We start from the raw sequence: 26802 nt of genomic DNA, 5'->3' as shown, positions 1-26802 counted from the left end.
TGTTATGACTTTGAGCTTTTATGGGCACAGAGGTACCCGAATAAAGTTTAAGAACTGAACTGAAATGAACTGAACAGAAAATTATGCTCATCAAATGTCAGATGTTTCTATACAGAACATTGGAAAAATAACTTGCAACAGAAAAACTCGCCTATTTCTGTACAGACCTTTAGCCCCCCCAAAGTACAATTTCATTAAACACTTGCGGTTTTAAAGTACGTGTTTGTTAATAATTTCAATTTACACAATTATCAGCATGACAAATATTTGCCATACAAATATTTCTAATGTACAATCCTCTTTGATCTCAATAAAATGGTTTATATACAACTTACTATGCATATCTATAATGTACATGCAGGTTTACTATCGACAAGAATATTTAAAATTATAATAAAATATATAGGTTTTCAAAATAAAAATGCTGTTTCCATACAGTATACAGCGCCTCTGCAAACAAATCACCATGCAACACAACACAATTGCTACGCATTTTGTAAGCGTAATTACAACCATCTGGTAAAATTTTAAATGAACTCCATTATCAAACGGATTGGTAAACTCGCTTGATTCCCCGAGATAGTGTTCAATATTTCATGCACGAGGTTTAGATTGGAGTGCTAAGGTTGACTTATGCGTTTTGAGATGAATAGAATGTTCGGCTCTTCTATCTTTAGTCTGCAAATATGGATCGAACATTGCAGGACTTAGGCTAATATTGTCAGGCCTTCTACACAAGATAATATTGAGTCAAGACTACATTTTTTTTTTTTTTACTCTTCATCTTGGCTACAAAGGACCGCTCGAGATTTGCCATCATTAAGCAACTGCTTGTGTATTTTTTATACATTTTTTATTGGTGACAACAAAAGCTCAAACTAGAGCTATTTTTCAGTTTAAAATGCTAAATATAAATACTCAGTTTTACCTAACATGTAAAACACTCCTTTTAAAGTATTTAAGCCCTGTAAAACAGGTGCTTCTTTTACCCAACCGAATGATGCTCAAAGTGTCAGTCATGAAAGGATAAAAAGTTGAATTGGCTGCTGGAACTAAAACTCGTGGTCTGAAGGTCTCACACAAATATGTGCTTATCTGGTGGAGCCATCTTGCCGGCTAAAACAAAGGACTCTTGAAACGTTCCATGTCGAAATGATCCTCGTCTTAAATAAAACAAGATCTTTTTGCGGGTGTGAGACACGAGTTAAAATAGTATAAGAGTGCTTTTAGGCATTGCTGCCAGGCAGATTCACAAACACTTTAGGTTTGTAAGCTGCACTTCAACAAAACAATTTTTAAATGTAGCAAAAGAAATGCAAATTTAAGATTCATCACAGCATGACTGAACTGTACCCACAGTTAATCACCGCCAGTAATATAAGAACATGTTTATAAATACGCAAACGCATACACATATAGATGTATGCACCACCCAGATGCCCTGCTAAATAAACATAAGGTCCTTAAAAGACGAAAAAGGGCCCTCTACAAGCTTTAATGTCCAAAAATAAAGGGCATCAGATTCAAAGCCACGCTAGCTCATCCACCCCCCTAATGCTCCTCGAGTTTCAGTACATGCAGATACTACTTGGCAGGTTGGGACAGGTCAGTGATCAAACAGCAGGCGCAGTCAGGCGACAGCCAAACCCTGCCCTCTCCAGAGAATTGCAAAAGGCCAGCAGCGTTGCTCAACCTGCTCGGTTTCCAGCCCGCGCTCGCCGATCCTTCGATAAGGTGCAGTGAGGTCTGAAAACAGCACATTAACTCTTTTATCTGCTCTGTTAAAACGGGAGCAAATGGCAAAAGCACTTTTCTTTGTGCTGTTAAAAGGAACTTCCAACACGGACAGTAAATTCCTAGAAATCTACGACCACATCTTTTCCAGACCTGGGAACCCTATGTTTGGAAAACTACTACGGGTCGTTCTGCAACAGTGATCAAAGGGGTGTAAACAGCTTTGGTCTATGAACAAAGAGTTAAATGCATAGTTACACGAATGTAGACCACATCGTTAGAAAGAAGCGAGCAAAAGCAGTGTACCCCTGGGGTATTAAACAACCAGGGCCCGATTCTAAAAGGTAAACCTACATTTTACAGTAAGTCTACTTATTTTCGGTATTCACACACTACGTTTGGTGTTTTACGACTCCACACTCCATATACTTGTGTGTGGAGTTCCCGCACCCGGAGTCTCCGCAGTAGGGGGTCTTAAAACTGCGCAGGTAGTTTGAGAAGTGCATTTTGAAGTACATTTTGTGATACAACAAAACGTGCTACAAAGTGCAGTTTGAGAATCAGATCCACAGCGTTGTTTCACGACAGGAAAAAAAGCGTAAATTAATTGCAAAGATTATATCTAAGAGAACATTCCTTTAAAATGAGCGACTTCCACCGGCTAATTTTATGTCACATCCTGAGCCTCTCTAACATTTTGAGGCACACATGTACCGGGCCAATAGGTCTGGCTTTCTTACGACGTATGCATAGCCAATACACTTAGGCGGCACATACTTAGCCACACATAGTACAGATGCACAAGCATGCATGCACACGCACAGTACCCACAGTCAAAAGTGCACGGAGAAAATATGTACATGCACATATTGCAAAACTTTGATCACTTTTTTGGAAGGAGCAAAAATTAAAGCGCTTTGGGATTACGACGTCTGGCCTGAAGATTCTTCAATCTTAAAGAGTAAATTTTTTTGAACGACCTTGAAGTTTTTAACTTAAGATTGGTCAATCCCAAAGCCACTCACAATGAAGACCATCTCTTGGATCACACATAGTCTACCTTGGACCATATCACTGTCAAAGAATCCATTAATTTCCTCTGGACTTATTTCTTCAGCTTTATTCTCTCTATTAAGTTATCAACCTCTAAATTCAATAAACAAGTCTCGATCCAGTGTACTGAAGGGTAGTGGACATATTTTAATCACTCAGCAATTGGTGTGGACACAATACGATTTTTTTTTTAGATTTTGATAACCCTTCATTTATTGACCAAGATCCATGTTCTTTGCTTTGTCTTCCAAATAGTAGTATTACCACGGTGTTAGTCAAGTGTTTGCCTTTTTTGGTAAGGACTCAATAGCCCCATGGAAATGGTGCACTCTCCAATTGGGTTGCAGTGGAATAAAGAGCTATGAAACTAAAAGCCTACTGGCTGAAAGGGAATAATGGCTAAATGTTTCTCACTCAACAAAATCATTATTCTGCTCAGATGTTCATCTAAGAGTAAGAACATGCAAAAGGCTAAACAAATCTACGTTTCCAACCAGATTTTATCTTCTTCTAATATGTCCAAAGAGCTCTCTTGCACCATGGAGGAATTACAACCACTCGACTGTATGCTTTCTGTCATCCAACAGTATAGGGGCTTATGGTACCAACTGGCCTCCTCCTCTGAAGGCAAGGTTAGAAAAATCAACTATTCTACTCTCCATGAAAAAATTAACACTATTGAGAAATATTAATGTAGAGTGTCCCCCTCCATTTTGTACAACAGTCAACATTTAACTTAATCACCAGTGCAGGGCTGGCAGATGTTACATCGCACACCAATCCTCTAAGTTTCCCAAATCCTCTATGCCCTTCCAAGCTTACGAAATAGCTTTGTCACCAAACAGGAGACAGGCCTCTCTTTAAAAGGTCTTTCCCGGGGCATAGTCGCTGTAGATTAAATGCAAGTAGTGGTCAAATCTCTTCTAACAAGCATTGGCATAGCCAATAGGTCTCGCTTTAGGAACCTTATACATATTTAGTTAAGCAGCACAATATCCTTGGTGCAACAACACCAACTGTTGCATGGCTAAACACTTATAAGGTCCCAAAGGCGGGACCTATTGGCTATGCCAATGCTTGTTTGCTTTTCTCAGTGAATGTTCCACGCAAGACAGGCTATAGGCGTAACCCTGAAACATACTGATGAGACCCAAGAAGCCCAAAACATGTCTAGGTTTGTTTGAGTTCAATACACACAGGATGTGGCCTAGATGGTCAGGAATCACGATCCCTTTTGTGGCAGAACCAAGAGTATTTGCTTAGGTATGGTCCCAGTGCTTAATCTGTGCTGGTGTTGGCAGGTCCTTGATACAGCACTTATTTCGTAACACAATCTCATATTTTTGACAGTCTACCACATGAGGACGCTGTCAGTCTGTTTTTTAAAAGAGCATGTGTGCAAAGTTTTAAACAATTTGATTTGTAATTAACTATAATAATAATATCAACTTTCCCAGACCATTATTGTAACCTTGGGCAACCTGGTACAGTCCAAATTATTACATTTACAGTAGTGCAATAGGTTGTGATGATAATGGTATTTGGCAGCACTGACAGGACCCGTAGGTGGTGCAAGCTGCAAGGGATCCCTAAGAAATATCTTACACCCTGGAACTTTTTTAAATATAAATTAAGCACTGGCTGTTCCCAATCTGTAAGGGTGCTGTACGCAAAAGAGTAATTAACTAAAATGTGGTCAGAGTAATTACAACTAGCAGGCAACATGACCCATGCCCATTCTCAGAAGATTTTCAGACATGCTCAATCACATTTTGTTGCTAAAGTTAGTGATTTGTGGTGATTCACACCGAGGAGCAAAGACGCACACAGCAAGATACAACACCAGAACAAAGAACTTTTACAGCAGGACAGCACACATGCAGTTGGGCAGTTGCACCACGAGAGGCCGCACTCTCAAGGGCTCATTACCGTATCTTGCAGGAGGCGGCAGTCTTTTTTCATCACATCACTGCTACACACATAAAATATAAAAACGGTGGAAGAGCACTTCCTGACACAGACTGAATTTCCCCTTATTCCTATTGCGTAATTCCCGCTCTGTGCAGGTAGCAATTAAGAAAGGGTCTTCGCCGATCAGGAGCTCGTGTAGCACTTGCAATAAAGAGAAACCCAGGGGAAATAACGAGCAGACAATCTAACCCTGATGTACAGGGGAAAGATAAAAGGCAGATTATTATACAGGTACACATGTTTTTGTTTGTTTGTCTAGAATACAATGATGAAAGGAAACAGGTGGGGACAAACTAGCAGATGCTCGTGCGATAAAAGGCATAAATAGAGATCACATAAAGGATAAAAGAGCGAGAGCGTGCCGCATTCTATACAGCGTGAATGACTCCCATTGACTAGACAAACAGTCCAATCAATACACACCGCGAGGAGGCCCAAGAACAGCCACCTCTTACACAGGCTCGTTTTCAAGGATCTCCTGGAAGTGGCAGTGAGTGGCTTGTGCCTAGTCAGTCTTGCATAGAATGGAAGACGTCTCCGAATTACATCCCAGCTACCAGAGGCTCCGCCTCCAGGAGAGAAGCAGGCTGGCCCGTCCAGGTGGGGCAAGTGGAGAGAACCCAGCCTCCAGGAGAGAAGCAGGATGGCCTGTCCGGAGGGGGCAAGTGGAGAGAACAATGCTGACGAATCACTAGGATTTGGGCACTCATCTAGAATTGTCGGTGGTTTATAAAATCATTTAAGATGTGCAGTACTGGGGGTTCCCATCATAAAGCATGCTATTAGCGACAGGAAAAAAAGCTACTACCTCATCAAGAGACGAGGTAATACTGCACTGCATGGGAAATCCATGCCAGTTAACATAAGCAACAAGCTGCTTGGCACTCTCCTTCATGCTCGCGCGAGAGAAAGTGAAAGCAGCGTGACCCTGCATTAAAGGGGATAACAAATGTTGGGCTTTGCGAGGAGGGGGGGAGAGAACGGTAAAGGCATTTTCTGTAAAAGCCGTGAAAGCAAAAGGCGATCGCGGCAGCTCACACAAGGAAGCTATCGGCTTCAGGAATTAGAAAGAAAACTCGTAAAAGCGATTGTGTGTGTGTGCTTAATAAGCCCTGACCGAAAGCGCGATCAAAGAGAAAGACGTGCGGGCGAGTGGTGCTAATGACCCGTGATGCCGGCTGTGCGCGTGCACGCTAGCGTGAACGCAAGCGCTAGGCCAGCCAGTAGCACTTTGAAAACTCACCTACTAAAGTCTCTCCGAGCAGCGCATGCGCGTTGGCTCAGCGAGACCTAAAATAGGCCAGCAATCAGTTTGGAAGATCCAACCAACTTTAAGCAAAATTCCCTAAATTCGTAATTAGATAAACTGTTAGAAAAACTCCTCTGCTTGTTACATAATTTCTCGACAAAGACTTCAGAACAAATAAAAGCACTTAACTATTTTTTTTTCCTATTAGATGATCTGCATAGATTGGTGGACAGTGGTGGTGCACTGCTACGTTTAGATCTTTCTGCTGCATTCCACTCCAACAACAATATTATACTCACCAGTACCTTTGAAGAGGTGGGATAGTCTGGACTAGTGCTAAGGTCTTTTCTGAGACAGGGCACAATTTGTATTCTTGGCCACTTTCTCTCCTAATTCACATCACTGACTTTTGGGTTTCCACAAGAATCCATTCTAACACCTACTGTTTCATCTGAACAAGCGCCCGCTAGCAAAACTACTCCATCAGCAGAGGACACAATTCTATATCAAGAGAGATGTCAAATAGCTCATGTTTACCATTTTCTGCTTTCCAAAATGTCACTAACCAAACCATTGATGCGGCTTAAAAAAAACCTGCATTTCCGGTTATTGAAAACTTACGTGAGAGCAAGCAGTGGTTCTATGGATCACTTCCTAATACTTTGAAGCTCCTACTGAAAATCATAAGGGGGGAGGAGTCCAAAGGTCGCACCTTCCCTTTTGCAAATCAGTTACCACCCCAACTTGGGAGGCCGTAACTGATCCTTTGATACATTTTGAAAGAAAATCCAAAACATGTTCCTTCCAATTTGCAAATAGCTAATATGGGATTAAGTGCACACATATGAGGGTCTTTGCTGTCACAAACCCTGCATTATTACTTAGTGGCTGCAAAAATCGTTTGTACACTTGGCTCAATGTTTGTCCGCTCATGCCCATCCCAATTACATCTATTCATGCATTCAGACACACCGTCTATACACTAATTAAACCACACCATACAGTGAACCATTCGTAACCCATGCATTCATTAAAATACTGGCACAGTGCCTTCATCCATTAAGACATGCACTTAGCCAGTTACCGTTACAAATCTACAAAACCATCTATCCAAACACACCCATCTACCCACCAATATCTTCATCTACGTATTCAGCCACAATTGTGTGTTCATAAATTCAGCAGCACCGTCAAGACACCCATAGATCCTTATGTGTGAATTCCAGACCCATCAGTTTTGTCAATGTTTTACTCTTTAGAGCGCATAATATTTTGGAAAAAAAGTGAATTATCATTCATGCAAAATTGGACTTTAATACACTTGTCCCTTTTTCCTGAAAAAGGGACAATTCCCACTCTTTGGCAAAATTGTATATTTAGTTGAAAGGTCCTAGGTAATATTTATATCTCATCCCTAAAAATAAAATGGCATTTTAAAGCTTTTTTTGAAGAGGGAACTATCAATATCAAACAATTGTACCATTCTATACAATGTAAACAATTCCATGCATCATTTCCAGCTTTTTGTTCCAAATAAGAAGAGGGAGCCGAAATTTGACTTTTAACAAAGTAACATCTCGATTCATTTCCATCAATACTGTAAACTGCAAACAGTACAGCCAATGTATTTCATCCGGTCAAGTTCTTCATCAGGGATGTACATTACCAAAAATACAAGTCATAAACCGCAAATTTATATACAGCTTGACATAATAAGACATTTGTGGTGCTTACATAAAAAAACATTACATGCATAAAAACACAACTATCCAACCGCTCCCTCTGCATTTACTGCATATTGCACATTAAGTGCACTGAAGCACTTACATTATATAATACCTACAAGTGCAAATAGCATCCATTGTCCCATACATATTGTACATGTAATACTGATTAAGAAGACATTTTTCACAATACATAAAATATGTCAAAAACACAAACCTCCAAGTATGCAGAAGTATGCGCTAAAATCGTTTGTAGAACTCAATCAAAAAATAAACTATATGGAATCACCTAGAGATGAGACACAGGATTGATTATCTAGTGCTCCCTTTGGGTAGAGGGTGCAAAATGTGCACGTACAGACATGTGTCAATATTGTTGTAACAAACTTAAGGAATTCTGTAATAACACAAAGAGAACATATACATTATCACAATTTATTAACTGTAACAGCACCAATGTAGTATATGCCATGTTATGTATTTGTCAAAAGGTTTATGTAGGAAGCACCAAGAGACCTTTGAAGATAAGGATGCTGGAGGATTGGAGAGCATTGTCCATCAGGATTTGCGCTCTGTCCTTGCCCAAAATATAAACGAATGCCACCCTAATATTCTTGGCTTCAGGTTCCATGGTAGAGAAAAGACAGAGAAAGATTCTAAAGGAGGTTACATGGAGCGAAGATTGCGACAAACTGAAGCAAGGTGGATAAGTAAATTAATAACAGAACACATGGGATTGTACTTGGAGAGCAAACTGCATTATTTTTTATGATCTTGTGAAATACTGATTGAATGGTATAGTGGAAGAAGTTTCCAGAATTCACTGATTGTTGGTGCGCACGTTTGGTGTTAAGGTCTTCATGTTCCTTAAACTATGATTGGATTACTAATTTTTAATATTTTTAAAATTAAAGAAATTCTATAGTTATAATAATTGGTGACTCTGCCTCACTATATATGTTCGGAGTGGTTCATAAGTGGGCCCCAGGTGCCTGATAGTGACTACATGGATAAGTGAAAATTGAATAGCAGAGGATTCTTTTAGCGTAAGAATTATGGGTAAATACTGTGGATATTACGATGAGCGAAACCGTGGTGTTCATCCTTGAGAGGATGCGATTTTCCCCTTGGCCAGGTGGGATATATTGGGCTGCGAGTGGCTATTCTACTGTGTATACCACAACACGAGTACTAAGGGCATGTTAAGCTGAAGGAATGGATGATACACATAATCAATCAGCAGGCAAACTATGTTACAGATGTGTTTTGTTACACGTAATCAATTGCTAAAACATACAATTTGTCTGGCTGGTGTAAAAAAAATTGATGTGCTGACATCCGTATATTAAATAGAATGCGCAGTTTCTAGCTACCTTGAGAGAAGGATTAATTTCATATGACTATTAAACATTAGTCATTACAGCAACACAAACTAAACAAATTGGTGTTTCTGTCCGATGCAATGTAAACAAGGTAGCACACATTACGACAAAGCATCGTTTACATTAAGGATATCTGATGAGTCGATCTGGGACTATCAGATTAACTGATTCGTTGGATAGGGATATTAAGATAGAGCATTGGTCGCTGTGTATCGTATACCATGGCAGGACTGTTGGGGCCATGTTTTCTCTGTGGAGTGTATACCATTAGCGGATTGGACAGCTCAAAAAAACAGGATGTTTACGGATTGTTGCTGGCATTGTACACTGTGGTAAGGTTGATGGTGGCTTTTGATACAAACAATTAGATTGGTTCATTTTTAATTCTCCAAGCACAGATCAGGGGATTTGTGAACAAATAAAATGAAGGGACTCATTTATTCGACCATGAAGGGTGTTAAAAGGACTGGTATTTCCGGGAGAAGCTCTGCGAGAATTGATTGGATGTTATAACAGACACTGAGGTTATTGAGTCTATAAGTGATTGGGTAGATTACATTCTACGGTGATTTGATTGGATAACAAGTGCTCTATGACTGGCTTGCTCAGTGATTAGCAGATAAGCTTTTTCACGTAACAGACGCGAGTACACAATGCATATTTTTGGTTAACAGGTAAGATTTGAGTTTAGTGCCATCCAAGGACTATATTATTAAATCACCACATGGAGTAAGTTGGTGGGTCCACTAAACAAGGAGACAGCCCTATTTTCTTTGGATAAATAACAGAATATTGTCCGTATACATTTTGGATTTTGTAAACTATGAGTAGTAATTGTATGTTAGTCTATTAGTCTCCTTATTGCACTTCGTTCTTCACTTTGGATCCAGCCTCTTTTAGGGGGCTTCTTCAAACAAAATAAATTACTTTGGGGCATGTAGAACTACAGTAAATACTTTTCTATTAGAGATCTTTTGTTTTTTCCCTTAGATCTCACTGGGGAAGTGCTACTTGTGCATTTCCATACATATACTGATTTGATTTGGACTGTCACCTACCTTTATATTAAGTGAGCAAGATTTTATCTTTGAGAATGTCACAGGGTCTGAAAGGAGCACTTTCACTTTAACTTGTGAAATTGATGCTATAGTAAGGGGTACTATTTCTTTTTTTGTAGTTGCCACAAGGGATAGACTGATGGGTATCCCAATCACAGGAACTGACCTAATTTAGATCAGGAACATGCACCATTGTAAAGTGAGTAGTAAGAACTTACACCATTTATCCTGACGACTAATAGTACTCAGGAAATTAGGTTATAAGTTTAAAGAATAGAGGGATTCCAGGATTGTGTGCCGATAATGTTGCTGTGAGTCTGTGTTTCTTATTGGAAAGCCTGCTGCAATATTTATTGTCCATTGATGTACCTCCATGCCTGCTATTGGTCACCCATTAACGACTTCTTTTCCCATCTGTAAGTTTTGCTTTTCAGTGAAAAAAAAAAAAAAAAGAATAGAGATTGAATAAATAAGTTGCGATATGAGGTATAGCATCTTGATAGCCCTCCATACTGTTTATCTTTTGAGTGAGTTTTACAAACGATTTGAGAGCATAATTCTGTATACTTGGAGGTTTGTGTTTTTGACATTTTATATGTGAAGCATTTTGTGTATTAATGTGGAAAAGGTCTTCTTAATCAGTAATGCATGTACAATATGAATTCGACAATGGATGTTATTCGCACTTTTAGGTGTTACGTGATGCAAGTGCTTCATGGACTTAATGTGAAATATTCGGTGCATGTTAGGGGAGCAGTTGGGGAGTTGTGTTTTTATGCATGTAATGTTTTAATGTTAGCACTATAAAGTTGTTAATAGTAATTGTTGCTTACGTCTAGATGTAAATATATTTGTGGTAAATGTATTTTATATATTTTTTTTTAATTGACAGCCCTGATGAAGTCCTTGACAGGACGAAACGCGTTGGCTTAGCTGTTTGAAGTTTACAGTACTAATGGAAATGAATAAAGATGTTACCTTGTGAAAAATCAAATTTCGGTTTCTTCATATTTGAAACAAAAAGCTGGAAATGATGTAGGGAAATTTGTTTAAAACTGTATGGAATAATACAATTATTGGATATTGAGTGTTCCCCCTTCAAAAAAAGATTTGTACAAATTTTAACAGTTTCCGCGCAGTAAGACTGTAGGAGGTTGAGCACCAGTGTGCAATACTACTGAAATTGATATCAGTATGATTGTTCTTAGACCAATACTGTTCTTTTCTTGTTTATGGCATTTTTAAGCTGTCAAACTAATTTTTTTAAATTGTGCTCAAGATGTCTTTCAAAACTAGCTGTAAAACGCAATGAGTCTGAAATAAATCCAACATTTCTGAAAAACAACCTACTTGCATGCTGGAAAGCAACCACTTCAGATTAGTGGTGTTGAGCAGTGTCAAGCAAAGCCTGTTTCATTATAGTGCAGCCTCCTATATTTGTATCCATATTAGAAGTCATTGGGAAATGCAATCCCCTAGTTTCATTATTTTATTTTTCTTCCAGCCACACATCATCAGTTTAGCCCAGAACCCCCTCACACCAGGGCACTCCTAAAGATTATGTATAACTGTGTCTGGGAGACCATGATCCTGCAGGACAATTACCAGTTTCTGTACGCCCAATTCTTGCCATCCGAACACTGGTCAAGTAGGTCCTGAGGTGTACCAGTTGAAACTCGGCTGTGTTTTCCACGTCTCTGGGACGCTGTAAAACTTCACTCCAGGCCTCATCTGATAACCCACCCAAAACTTGTGCCTATTTCTCCTGAAGCCCAGAAAGAAGATCAGGCAAGTTATAAATTAGTTTACTATCTACAAACGAGATCACTTTTCCATGAGGGGTACGGTAAATATTATATCCTACAAGGGCTAAACATCTTCAATCTGTGGGCCCTTGTCTAAAAGGAAAGAGTGTCGATATCACAGATTTAGAAAGGCCTTGCCATCTGCATCGTACTTTCTTCCTTCAGAGACTGGAATGCTCACACGTGTCACCCAGTTTACCAATACCTATCAAATCCCAGCATCTGAACCTCAAAAGTTTACCTACTTCACACAGGCAGCTGATAAGAGTCCCAAAGAGGGGTTTCTTTTGTTGACATGTTTTGGCAGCTTAATTGTTTAACTGCTACTTTTCATATCTACAAAACTGCCAGCATATAAGTCAGCCAGTGTCTATTGTGCAGCTTTCGGTAAATGGTAGCAGGATACCCTCTAGGCTCCAAGTACCTATTGGTTCTGACAGATGGTTCCCTCAGCGAAGTATATGCCCAATCATTAACTGCAACCAATTATGTTGCCCAGTAATATTTCCTCACATCTCGAAGGGTGATGCACACTTCGTAGACAACACTCATCAGCTGTCTCAGTTCCACATCTATATTCATGAAGTATATATTTAGTACGAGGTGGATTCATCATTCTTGAGCACACACTCACTTGTGGCTTCCTGCATTCGGTTTTCTTACACACCCACTCTGATCTGTGCATCCTCAGCACTCATACATGGGGCAACATCTGCCATTCCAAAGAGTCACCAGGGATTGCCTTTTGCTCTCCATCTTGAACTAGCAGTACCTCAAAAATGTTCAGGTTCAATCGAGATCTTTGAACAGCATTTATAAATTGATTTAGAAATTTCAGCGTAGCTTTTTTTACAAGAAACACAAAACCGACTCCTATTTAGTCAACTTAAATTTGTATTTACCATGTATCAAATCAAGTTATAGTGTAGAAATGTAACGTTTTAAAACTTAATTAGGCAAACATGTATTACACGACTGACTATTACATTAACTAATATTTAAAAAATATTTATTATGTATGTGTTGTCTGTATGTATGAGTGGCTACACACGTGTGTATTTGTGCTGATATTTGTAAGGGTGTCAGTTGTTTGTACATGAAAACCTGCAACCGTTTGCTCTGTACAACCAGGGCATGAAACTGTATAAAAGTTAAACCTATTGGCTTTGCCAGTATTTGTTCTCTGTCGATGATCATTTCTGTATTAGTCTTGTTTGTGAATTTGAAACCCCTGATAGTTGTGAATAATAAAGCAATATAAATCAGTTAACATAAAGATTACGTACACAGCCACCAGCCAGGATTTCTGCTGCAAATGGGACAGAGCCATCTTTGATTCTAAACTTGTCCCTTACAAAGTCATTCACCTGAAAAACAGAAATGGGAAACAAAGTTATATTTCAAAAAGTGGAATAAAATAAGACTACATTCTGATTGTTCCGCTTCAGGTGAAAGATGCGGTAAGTATTCTTGAATTACAATAAGTAACAATAAATCATGATATCTTACATTAGGTTTTAGAAGGTCCCCTTCTACATAAATGACAGCAATTATGGTTTACAATCACATCAACTAAAGAAAACATAGGGTTGTGACCTTAGTGAACAATATAATCTTTGATATTTAAAATGTTGATTCTTAAAATGTATTACATTCGGCAACAGTTGAATATTTTGTCTTGTTTAATGTTCTTCTGGGTTTTTACCTCATATCCACTTTAGAAAAAAAATCATTCTTTTACACATGGCCAGAACCAATCTCTATCAAGATTCATTCTCATAAATTTGAGTAAGTCTGCGTGGACACTTTATTTAATTGAAGATTCCCCACCTTTAGAATTTTCTCAGGTGTCAGACTAGATCCGGCTACGCCGCCACTTACACTGCATATCCTGCCCATTAGAGACATACTGGAGGTCAGAGACAAAGAAGTAGAGGAAGCCATCAAGACTTCAAAAGGTATAAAAAGCTAAGTGGCTAAAAAGGGCAGGAAGCATGTGACAGCCCGTGAAACTGGTGCTCAAGAATTTACGACTCAGGAGAGCACTGAGGGGGATAAAGACACAAACCGAGCACTTTCTGGTAAAAAAAGATAATCTAATTAAAGGATCAGAGGGGATCAGTGGAAAAATCTCCCCGCCCTACCGGGAATACAAGGGAAAGGGAGACAAAAATTCCAGGAAGAGAGGCATTCCTGCAGACGCTAAAATCAAATTAACTCCCTCATTGAGATCATACTTACAGTTCTCCCTCAAGTGTTGGTCGTAGTAAAGCAGGGTGAGGCTCTTGGGGAGGGTTTCGAGCCAGCATGGTCAGCAAAGCCGTCTTCTCTTTTTGACATGGATTCTGGGCTCCCTTTGACCTCTGTTCCCAGGTTCGATCCCTCGTTTCATTCTTGCCCCCTTATGACCCCTCTCCGAGTCTCACTGGGTTGGAAATGCAGCATACTGAGGTACAAGCCAAGCAACCGAGTGCATTAAAGGAGTTTGAAAACTCTGACAATATGTCAATAGCAGTATGTGTGGGGGATCCAGCAAAAGATGGCGGTGAGTCTGACATAGCGATGGTGGGTGCAGGGGGTGTAGGGGATGTTTCAAGTGGTGCTTTGGAAAATCTCTTTCTCACAATGGCTTCAGACATTAAAAAAGGGTTCGCTGTCTCAGAATCAAACCAGGGAGAGATCTGACTTTTCTGCGAATCGTTAGAGAAAAAACTGGATAACTAAGCTCAAGGAGTGTGGCCTTAGAGAATGCGGTAGAAGTCCTTAAAGATGATATGGGAGCTGTTCAAACGAATATTTCCACGCTTAAAAAAAGAGGACACTGCCCTTCGAGATAAAGTCGAATGGTTGGAGAATAACTCTAGACGTAACAACTTGTGTTTTTTAAACGTTCCAGAAGGGAAAGAAGGCGAGGATCTTAAATCCTTCATCGTGTCCCTAATTAAAGATACATTACAGATCGAAGAATCAGAAGATGAATTGAAGAGGGACATCCAAATAATCCATAGTGATCCTTTCAGAAGACACCCAAATCGGATAAAACCCAGTAAAATCTTAAATCATTCTTTGACCTTTTCTCTGAAAGAGAAATAATTAACTGCTGCCCTTAAAATGAAGTCTTTAAAACCGAGAGACTCTTCTTTTTCCTTTGAGATAAGGTCGGACCTCTCACGTACCACTCTAGATAGACAGTGGGAGTTGGGAAGGAGAAAGGAGGAGTTCAAGAGATTGGGGGCAACCGTCCAATTAAAATTCCCAGCACAACTAAAAATCATGTTTAACAACAAAATGTATTTTGTTAAAACGGTGCAGGAAGTTGACGAGCTCCTAGAAACTCTAAAATTATCTTCTCAGCATCCCTCCATATGCATAAAAACACATATACATTGTTTTTTTCATCAAAACTGACCAAGACCTCTTTTTGTATTGAAACGAATTTATATATACACAGCTTCAGAAATAGATAAAAGTAAATTTGGAGCAGTATAGAGCATACCGGCCGGCAGACTCTGGACTTGTCCAGATAAATGGGTGGTGTGGGTGGATGTCAGGGGAGGGATAGGGGGAGCACGGGTGTGGGTAAAATAAGAAAAAATTAATTTGCCTTGCAACTTAGCTGATGGTTATTCTTTACTGTTTCTGGCTTAGTGTCAGAACTTTGTAGGATGGGGTAAAGTCAAAGTCCAGTGTCTCAATCCACTATGAAAACATTACAATGTCTGTCTTGGAATGTAAACGGCCTGCGAGTTAAAAGTAGGAGGGAGAAAATCGTCCAATATCTGAGAGATTCACCTGCACAGATAATCAACTTACAAGAAACTAACCCCCCAAAAAAAGAGTTCAGCGAGATCTGTGGGAAGCTTAGGTGGGTGGAGCACTGTGCCTGCTCCTGTCAGACGGCTAACGTTCGAGGCATGGCGATCTTAGTAAAAAAGCAAGCGAACGCTAGCCTCCAGGAAGTTAGAACAGACAAGTGGTAGATGGGTCATAGCCAAGATCTTTGTGGAAAATATTCTTATCATAGTTGTAGGCTATTATGGCCCAAATCAGGATGACCCGTCAACACTAAAAACCATCTTTTAAAATCTTTTGGAGTTTTCTGATATGGTCATTTTCGCGGGAGATTTTAACATAGTATTGAATCCAAAATTGGATAAATCCCCCAAAAATAAGGCCATCATCCCTTCTAAATCCAGGGCATATTTAAAAAGGATGATGAAGCAATATGCTATATGTGATATATGGAGAGAAAGATCTGGCTCTCAGTTGGGAGTATCGTACTATAACAAAAAATACAGACAAATCAAAAATTGATTATGTTTTAATTAGCAATGATCTAAGGGGTAACATAAAAAATATTGGTTATCTGACTCCCCATTTATCGGACCATGCGGCAGTCTGGATAGACTTAGACCTAGTGGGGATAGAACAACGGAAGGTATGGACTTTTGACCGTACTCTTCTTTTAGATGATGCTGTAACTAGATATCTTATCCAGGAAACAACATCTTTCTTGGAAATCAATATAGGATCGGCAGACATTTTGGTGGTATGGGACGCCCTGAAGTCTTTTCTGAGAGGCCTGATTACAAACACAACAGTTTACAAGAATAGACAGTATAGGGAGGAAATTGCATCTATCGAGCGTCAAATCAAGGTGCGGGAGGAGAGGATTAATAATGTAACTGATTAAGAGCAAGAACTCCGTCAGACACTAGTGGCAGAACTAGAATCTTCAAAAGTCCTATTGGACAATATAATCCAGACCAGAATCTCCAATAGCTGGGAAGTGAGTAAGCTCGCCCACTTTGAATACAGTGAGGGGGCTGGAAGATTATTGGCATGGAAGGCCAAATCAGATAGAGTTCGTAATCACTTCAAACAAATTAATAATGCATACACTAACTCACCAACAAGTAAGGTAAAGGAGATAGGGGAAGCCTTCCATACCTATTTTAAGGAGCTGTATGATGAGGATATCGATTCAGATAAAACATCTATTCAGAATTGGCTAAATCCGATTCAGTTAGCTACTTTAGGAGCAAGCCAACGAGACAACTTGACGGCTGAAATAACGCACCAAGAAGTCAGGAAGGCAATCTTAGAATGTAAAAAAGGTAAAGCTGCAGGGCCAGATGGGCTGCCCGCTGAGCTTTATAAAAAACTGGGGGAAGCAATAATTCCAGTTTTGGCAGAGGTATTTAATAAGATCCAAATTGACGGAGCTCATCCACCCGCCACATGGGGGGAAGCAAATATCATTTTCATTTTAAAACCAGACAAACCCCCTACAAATTGTGGGTCATATAGACCTATTTCCTTGTTAAATTCAGACTACAAGGTATTTTCTACAATATTGGCGGATAGATTAGGGGCAGTAGCAGGAGATTTATTGCATTCGGACCAAAAGGGCTTTGTAAAAGGCAGGAACCTTTTTGACCTTACACATGATTTTATTAGTGCGATAGACTTTGCTTCTAATTTTTCTCTACCTTTGGCAGCAATGACGCTAGATGCAACCAAAGCATTTGATAGAGTCAACTGGAAATTTCTCACAGCATTTCTTGAGAAGCTGAATCTTGGGCCAAGATTTTGTCGAACCATTTGCCTCATATAGTGAGCTTTCTGCCAGGTTGGTGGTAAATGGCAGAGTGACTAGACTGTTTTTAATCAAAAGAGGAACTAGACAGGGCTGCCCTTGCTCCCCCCTTCTTTTCGACCCATATATATATAGAGCCGTTTGCTCAGCGTCTTAGGGATGAGACAGCTATTTTAGCATTCAGGAGCAGTTCATGGGAGAGGAAGGTAGCCCTGTATGCTGACGATATTCTTATTCTTTCGTCAGATTTAGAATCTTCTTTTCCTAAGGTCATCAAGTTGGCAAAAGATTTCGTCTGACTCTCCGGTTATGAGGTAAACGCAGACAAAACTGAGATTATGACTTTGAACTTGCCTGAGTCCCGACACCAAACCAAGAACGAGATACGGTACTTAGGAGTTAAGATTGTTCCAGAGAAAGACAAGATAGCTAAAATAAACCTCGGGAATATCTTAAAAGAGAGTCAAAAACTTATGAAAGGCTGGGTTCATCTTCCACTGTCTATTCTGGGAAGAGTGAATCTGATAAAAATGACTATCTTACCAAAAGTAACGTTTTTATTTAACACCATTCCCCTAAATTTTGAGAAACCATTAATGGATAAGCTTCAGCAAGCTCTCAATTAATTTGTGTGGGCCTATAAAGCTTCTTGAATATCGCAGAAAAAGCTAACTAAAATGGAGAAAGGAGAAAGGTGGTCTTGCACTCCCTGATATTCAGCATTATGCTTGGGCTTTCCAGCTAACACATTCCAGAATGCTGTTAAAATCCCCAGATTCCTCAGCAAGAGGTAAAATGTTTTGCTATGTTACAACAATTGGGGCTTCCTTATGAAGGCTCTCTCTTTCAATATGGAGACAAAATCTTTTTTTAAGAAGGTAAGACTGAAAGTCCTCCGTAGCGCAGCTCAGATTTGGGCCAGAATTAAAAATCTGATGGGTCTCGAATATTATTCAAGGTTAGCTCCCCTGTGGGATAGTCCAGGAACCCCTAATTGCCTTAAAGATCTGCTGGCTATCCCTTTAAAATCCGCCGGGTTATTAGTATGGGGAGATCTAGCGGCAGGGGTTTGCTTTTACCTTGGGAAGGACTAAATGTCAAGCTGGAGGACAGTATGTCTAGATTTAAATATTTGCAGCTAAAAACCTGGTCCCAGAATCTGAAAAGTCTGCTAGGGCTGGGGAACCCCCGGGAAGAACATCTGGTCAACAAACAAGAAGAGAAGAAAGAGATTTCATTATTTTATTGGGCAATTGAAGAAGCCATTGATGGAGACTTTAGGCTAGCCGGTGAGTTGTGGGAGGAATCCATTCCAGAGACAGACTGGGCGGAATTGTGGTAACCTTCTTATAACACTCTCTTCTCAGTTCTTAAGCCAGCTTGGCTGAGGAGAAACCACTACTTTACCACACACAGGGCTTATCTCTCCCCGGCGAGGCTCTCCAAAATGTCTGATGGCCCACCTGCTAGATGTAAAAAATGCAACTTGGGAAGCCTCCTAGATGTACATATGTTTTGGACCTGCCCATCTCTCTTGGAATTTTGGGAGGGAGTTGGAGACTCTTTAACATCTATTTTGAGTCCCCCAATACAAATTTCCCTTAAGCTTATTATTTTTGGCATATTAAGTGACATCACTGGCTAAAACAGAGGTTGACTAGTCTACGCTATATTATTAGCCAGACGGGAAATTTGTAAGAGATGGGTTGAGGCAACATCCCCGATACATTCAGACTGGCTATCTGCCCTATATAAAACTTCCAAGACAGACTGAAGAACTCTAAGAAGAGAGCCATTAAGAGGCAATTCCACAGAATGGGGAGGTGGTAGGGCAGTGAGGAATCTGAGGCTAGATAGTGGATCCACCAGAAAACATGTTACAGAAATGAACTTGTTCTTCTGATGGATACTTCTTACCGCAGATTCATCACCTTTAGAATAGATACCAATGCAGTACAACCGCTTGTACTGCGTTGGTATCTATTCTAAAGGTGATGAATCTCATGTTCATGCTCAGAAGTTCTGAGTGCAACACTCTCTCGGCCCAATCCGCGGTCACTAGAATGACTTGGGACCGGTCATTTTTTATCTTCTTGAGAATTTGATGCTGGAGAGATACCGGTGCAATGGCATACAAGAGTTCCGAGGTCTACTCTAGGAAGAACGAGTTTCCAAGAGAGAGCGTTCTTGGTAACTCAAGTGCATTCTCCTCATGGCCAAAAGATCGAGCCAGGACTGGAAGACGTCCTGTGCCACCTCCGGGTACAACTGCTAACCGTGATCGGCTAGACATGGTCGGCAGTTTGTTCACCATGGGGTTTAAAGATTCTGCCTAGTGGTGCACGATTAGGGAAATGACCAGACAAGTCACAATAGCCAGAGGCATGGGGACTCCTGCAACAAGGCCAGGAACCCACTCTTCTCTGTTTCTTCTAATACGACATAGTGGGTGTGTTGTCCATGAGAACCTGCACCAGCCTTCTTCTGATGGATGGCAGGAAGACCTTCAATGCCAAGCAGATGGCCCTAGCTCCAACAAGTTGATATACAGATGGGCTTCCCCCGGAGACTAGAGTCCTCTGATCTCGACCTCTTTCTGATGGCCCTCGCAAACCAGTAGCAATGCAATTGTCACCACTATCAGTTCTGGGTGAGGGGTTGTGTCACTAGTCTTATTGTTGAAAAGCAGCAAGGGCTTGGACAAAGTCTGCAAAACCTCAGTGAAGACATGGGTTTTTAGCTCAACAGATGGCACCTGTAAGTCTAGGACTTCAGTTGCCCATCTGATGACCGCAGCAAATGAGGCTGATTCTTTTGTCAAAGGACTGGAAGAAGAACCGAGCCTCATGTCAGCAAAAGTGTCCAATCCACTGATCTCTTGTGGGTCCAAGTATGAATTTTCATCATCATGTTGTGGGGTAAAATTATCACCATTAATGTTATTCCCAAATGCTGGTTGACTTTGGTCAGAGTGGGATCCAACGATTTGCTGAAGTTCAGGAGGATAACTCCAAAGCCAAAGGTGCGGTCTTATCTGAATTACAGTGAACTGGGGTGGTATCTTCCAGTTTGTTGCACGATGTGTCTTTGGAAGAGGTCGAAATAGATTCTGTTCAGAGTCGGACAGTACAATAGGAACAAGATTCTCCTTCGGAGTCTGCAGCATAAGACCTAGCATCAACGTGGCAGGAACCCACTTGGATCATGGTGCTTGATGTGGATTTGGCTCCAGAGTCAGAGCTGAAACCGAAATGGGTTCTGGAGGTACAGACCGTGCCGAGGTAACCCACCTGGAGGCCTCCATGGATCAGGGTTGCCAATAGGCGCACAAGAGGGATTGAGCGGGTTGCCAAAAAGATCAATACAGCCATAATCTGTTGCAACCTCGCATGTGGCTCTAAAATTTAGGATGCTTTGGGATTGGCTACTCGGCCGGAGAGGGAGGAGGGGGGTGGGGGGTAGATGGGGGAGGGGAAATAACCTGGTTATCCTCTTTCGACTTCACAAACTGAGAGTGACAAGTCTAGGATAAGTCATATTTAGCCTCTGTATGTTTCTTTTCACCAGTTATCACTTGGATTTATAATTTGTGCACCACCTTCAATTTACTATACACACACACCCCCACACACACACACACACACACACACATCCATACTAATATAATAAAGAGAGAGCCCAAACCTTTGAGGCGGGTAATCTCAGGAACCACAGCACCAATCACAGCACCCAATACAGCGTTGGAAAGGGCAGGTGCAGCAGAAGGACATAGGCTATGCAGATGCCCACCATATACATTTAAAAGGTAAAAGAACTGTGCCAGCAAAGTAGTCCCTTGTGGGCGTGTCTGCGTTGTGCTGGGGGCGTAACAAACGCTGGGGGTGTGTGATACGTTCCGCCCTTCATGCCATGTCTCATATCGTGTGCTAATCCCACCCTGCTCCCTTTAAATACCCCTGCACCCCATAATCATAACCCACCCTTACTCCTAAAAATACCCCAACACCCTTAAACACTAACCCATCTCAACCCTATAAATATACCCTGTAACTCAAAACCCAAACCTAGCCCTAGCCCTGAACCCTAAACCCTAAAAATACCCCTGTAGCCCAAAACCCAAACCTAGCCCTGAACCCTAAAAATACCACTGTAACCCAAACCTACCCCTGAACACTAAAATACCCCTGTACCTTAAAACTACCCCTGAACCCTACAAATAACCCTGTACCCCAAAATCCAAACCCACCCCTGAACCCTAAAATACCCCTGTACCCCAAAGCCCAAACCTAGCCATGAACCCTTAAAATACCCTGTACCCCAAAACCCAAACCTACCCCTGAACCCTAAAAATACCCCTATACCCCAAAACCCAAACCTAGCCCTGAACCCTAAAAATACCCCTGTAACCCAAAACCCATACCTATCCCTAAACCCTAAAACTACCCCTGTACCCCATAACCCAAAACTTTATCTAAACCCTTAAAATACCCAAACACTCCAAAACATATACCTCAGTACCCCAAAACATATACCCCTATACCCATACTTACATTATCCAAACATTAAAAAAAACATGCTTTTACCATTCATGCATTTACAACGAATTTCATTGTAAATGTATGCGTGGTAAAAGCATATAAAATGTAATGCCATGCGTTATAATGGCATTGCGGAGTCATGGTGCTTTCCTAATGAAAGTATGCGGAGTGATGGTATGCGGAAAGAAAGTTGCGGAATAATGGGTGCTTACCCTCCCCCGGTAAGTACATTGGTGGCACGGCGGCCCACATCTCCTGCAACATACTCATATTTTTTCACCACCCATTTGAAAAATGCACAGGCCTCTCTCATTGATGGCCAGCACCGACATACACTTTTAGACACACCTCCCGCCACAAGTTTTAGAATTGCGAACTTTAGAGCTGGGGAGCTACGTTCGAATCTCGGCATCAGCTCAACATCCTGTGATTCCAGGCAAATCGCTTTGTCTCACCGTGCCTACCACAAATGAATGTGTTCTTCTGTAATGTAAATTGTGCTCATGCCATGTTGTCGAGTTCGCGCTATATAATATTGCAAGGAAAAATAAAGTAGGGAAACTAGAGTTCACACACTACTGAACGCGCACTCTTAAGTGCATCAACATTGCACTGTGAATCGGAGCGTTTCACAGGCCTGCCACAGATAAGAAATGCTATCAAAACGAAATCCTACAAAACAATATACTACTTGCCGGTAGAAATTCATACCCGGACAGCGTCGGGACGGGCTGCTAGAATATATATATATATAATGAAAAACGTCTCAGACAGCTCGAATCTAAATACATTGTGCTTCTGAATAGTAAGACCCCGGGAGGTTTGAACATGGGGGAGGACGTTCACAATTTTTTTATAATGAAATTTTCAAATAATTTGTTGGATTGGTCCGATAATAGCGAATAAGGTATTTTTTCACCCCCTGTTGACAGGAGTTCCGTATCTCAGTGTCACTTATAATGAAATACATCTTTTTAAACTAACCTTGACACTTTCAGGCAGATTAGAGCTGAAATATATAAAAAAAACAATTTTTATAACACAGATATGAATTTATCATTCATTCACTCATTCACTATTAAGCACTCTGCACTTATTCTTGAGGTTCTCGATGATGTCAACGAGTCCCTAATATTGCACCTATCACGTTAGAGCACCGTCAATTTGGTAATACGCGAACGCACTCACATGGCCATTTTGCATGATATAGCGGGAATGCTTTCTAGGACATCTCATTTTTAAAGCATTTGAGCCCAGCATTGATCTTAATGCCCGTCACAAACAGCTATCAGAATGAATTGTTATTATGGTTGTTATCAATGGTGACACAAATGTATACGTTTAAATCGTTTTTATACGTACATGACTAAATCAATAAGACGATTCAGATCACCATAGAACATGAAATTAGACATTAGCCTGAGGGGTTCACACTGAATGTGGATAGATTTGTAATGTAGCATTGAGGTGTACTTTATTCTAAGTTCAACAATGGTATTTGTACAGTTTATGAAATGTACCTTAATGCACCATATCTACCCATAACCCTGTATTTCTAGGTTTTAATGATTAGAATGAGTTGTCTAATGGAAATATTGCATGTTTGTTGCATTTTACTAATATGTACGTGTTGAAAGCTTGCACTTTTACGGGCAGTTCTTTACATTTAAGAAATGTATATGGTATCTATCATGAATTTGGTATATTGACATTATTTCAATGTCATTATTTATGCAACATCAAATTGGCATGTACCTAAGTCAGAGCCGAAGTTTAATACTGTTTCTAATGGTTAAAAACATGTCTTAAAATGGCGCCTTCATTAACAACATCTTAAGGACATTATGTGGCAGCACAGTCCTATGTTTATGTTGATTTGAAGTTCTGGCAATGGCGCGCGCTTTGTATGCAAAGTTTCTATATAATGGTGGTTGCTCAGTCACTCCCCATCAGTGAGCAAGGACGTCATGTCCGAAACGCGTCTGATGGCTTCCACCACAATGGAATAAATCATTTTTGAAAATTGAAGACTGACTTTGACGTAATTTTGCAGTCTGCATACCTGTCGGTGCAACGAAGCACTTTTGGAGCCAAGTTGGAGATATATATATATATATATATATATATATAAATATACACCCATATATTATAAATACATTTACAACTTGAAGCTAATATCTATAACAATTGAATGTGCTCTAGAAAACAAAGTCAAGCTAATAATTGGCAAGCTTCAACTGTAAACTGATCATGTCCTATAGACTCAAATTTGTTACTATTTCTGTACATTTAACAAAGCATCATGCGGGTAAGATTTCCAAGCTAAATTTTGTGACCCCATACGAGGTCTATAATCTTTCATAAATTACAATAGAAACTTGTGGCCATTCCCCCAGTTTCACTAGCAAGTACTTCTAACTCACTTCTACAAACCAAACCCATGCATTATTCAGAGAATAATAGTTCTTACGGGTAACTAAGTTTCTTGACAAACCAGGCTCTAGGGAAGGGATTCACAGACATGATTGTGTACTTTGTAGTACCGGTTAATCATTTTCAGAAGCACTGATGGTATGCAGCAAAGGCCCTTGAATTGTGCACATAAGGGCACAGCTTATGAAAAGCATCTTGGAAAATGGTGCGATTAGAGTTTTGTACAAATACCACAAAGTCAAAATACTGCATAAGCTAACAAATGCTATCTAGAGTAGAAATAAACCACAAGACAAGGAAAAGTCAATGCCCACTCCTCGTTTATGGATTACAGTCAGGAATTAGTGTTTGACTTGGCTCTGGAGCATAACTATTCCGCACATTGCTGGTAGACTCCCACCATTACCTAGATGGCAAGAGTATGAGCATAGTTGATGAGAGCTAGTAGAATCACTGACAGCGTCTTCAATGACTAGTCCTATTTTCACGAGACCCCAGCCTCTTGGAGAAGATTGCCACCTAATTGACCCTACCTGAGGTCTGAAACGTGTGTTAAGCCTTTAGGAGGCAGTGGCAGGAGAATGTTTTCCCCTTGTTGGTTAGATGTTTTTGCACAGAATATGTGCTGAACCCACAATTCTGACCTCTAACGGATGAATATCAATGTCCACCACTGCATGATGTGTCTCTCAAGTGAAGTATGGTCCTGGGTATCACAAATCATAAAGCTGCTTGCAACACCTACTCAAGTCAGAAAAACAGACACAACTAAGGGAGAAAGTATAATTGCAGAGATCTCTCCATACAAACTAAGTCATTTTCTGGTACAGATCGTGTCTTTCCGATGGAGGTGGCCAACCTGTCCAAATTTCTAAAAGGCATACCGCTTGCAGGTACAGCATGAAATGGATACCAATAAACTGAAGATACTTACACTGCTATAGATGACAATTAACGTTGCTTATATCGGGGCGCTAGAGAGCCGTCTGTCAAGATGGTTGCTTGATGGGAGAGCTCCAGTGGCCAGAGCGGTTAGAAACTTTGCAGGCTTGTCTCACAAGGCAAAACAACTTTGGTCGATACTGGGCAGGAGAGGCAAGACATTGGCAAAACGTCCAGTACTGGTGCCATCTGAATGGGCGGGGTGTATCTAACCGGTGTAGTGAGGCTAGCCCAGTGGTGGAGGTGGGGTCTGTGCCTTTGGCAGACTGGAGAGGTGCGGTATGGCATCGCGGGGCGGAGGTGAGGCACAGACAATAAAGCGCCCGGTTGGCTGTGGTGTGCAGCTAGCCTGGGCAGGGCGGTAAGTTTCTACTGACGTTGCGGAGTGCGTAACTGCGGGCCTAGGGCCTATCGAGGCTTTTTACAGCTTTAGTGCGGCAGACCCTTCCCTGCTGTCCCATCTTACTACTGCTTGTCCCCAACGGGATAAACCTACTCACTGTGGTGAATGCTACTGTGGGGCTGGAGCCTACTACCATTTTTTTGTGACCGCCCACAGTGCAGCATCCCTGCCTTCCTATAGTGCGTGGCTGGTCCCAGCGGGGACTGGGATGACTACCACTAGGGAGAGGTGCTGCTGTAAGGCCGGGGCAAGTTGGGGCCTCTTACCGCTCTTGTGCAGCCGGCCATAGAGAGGCGTCCCCGCCCTTTAGTGCTGTCATAGCCTGCCGCTGTATATTGCTCCCGTAGACACGGGGAGCAGGACCATGGGGCTGGGGCTGCTGCCAAGTTATGGTCTTCCTGCCATCTTGCCCTACTGCTATCAGGCCTTGTAGCAGGGCCTGGGACTTGGAGCTGGGACTAGCTGCTGCTCGCACTGACGGATCCGCTTCGCACTGGTGGCTGAGGCCTGTTGAGGTTTATATCATTATCGTGCGGCCGACTGCTCACATGTGCATCCTGGGTGCTGATGTGGAGGTTTGATGGAGCCCGGAGCCTCTACATCCACCTAAATAGTTTACCACATCTAATTTCTGATATTGTGCTGGGCTCTACCCCAAAGTGCTTCGCCCAATGACGCTGTACCTCCAGCCGTAAAACAATTGACTCACTGGCAGGCCACCATGCTGTCAGCAGCCCTGGGGGACCCGGATCTTGCATTCATGCGACTAACTCCCACAGTTGTACAACCTATACCCACTGAAATGTGGCAGAAACCCACTTTTATTTAACTCTAACAAAGTATCCGACCTGCTGCTTCTGGGGACCGAAGGCAGGTTAACAGACAGCCCCAGTGTATCTTCTTGTTCTGGG

The 26802-nt window shown here is 41.2% G+C and overlaps 1 protein-coding gene across 1 annotated transcript in view; it reads right to left on the bottom strand.

Annotated features, from left to right (window-relative positions):
- Nucleotides 1-26802, bottom strand: part of SLC25A13 (solute carrier family 25 member 13) — a 785732-nt gene that overhangs the window by 194300 nt on the left and 564630 nt on the right. Inside the window, exon 13 of the mRNA XM_086941927.1 lies at nucleotides 13263-13343. Coding sequence (XP_086798053.1) covers nucleotides 13263-13343 — 81 coding nt within the window. The remainder of the gene's footprint in view (nucleotides 1-13262; nucleotides 13344-26802) is intronic.

This window comes from Lissotriton vulgaris, chromosome 10, assembly GCF_964263255.1.
Source record: "Lissotriton vulgaris chromosome 10, aLisVul1.2, whole genome shotgun sequence".
In the NCBI taxonomy this organism is placed as follows: Eukaryota; Metazoa; Chordata; class Amphibia; order Caudata; family Salamandridae; genus Lissotriton; species Lissotriton vulgaris.
The sequence above is the reverse complement of the archived record's forward strand: the minus strand, read 5'-3'. Positions and strand labels throughout refer to the sequence as shown.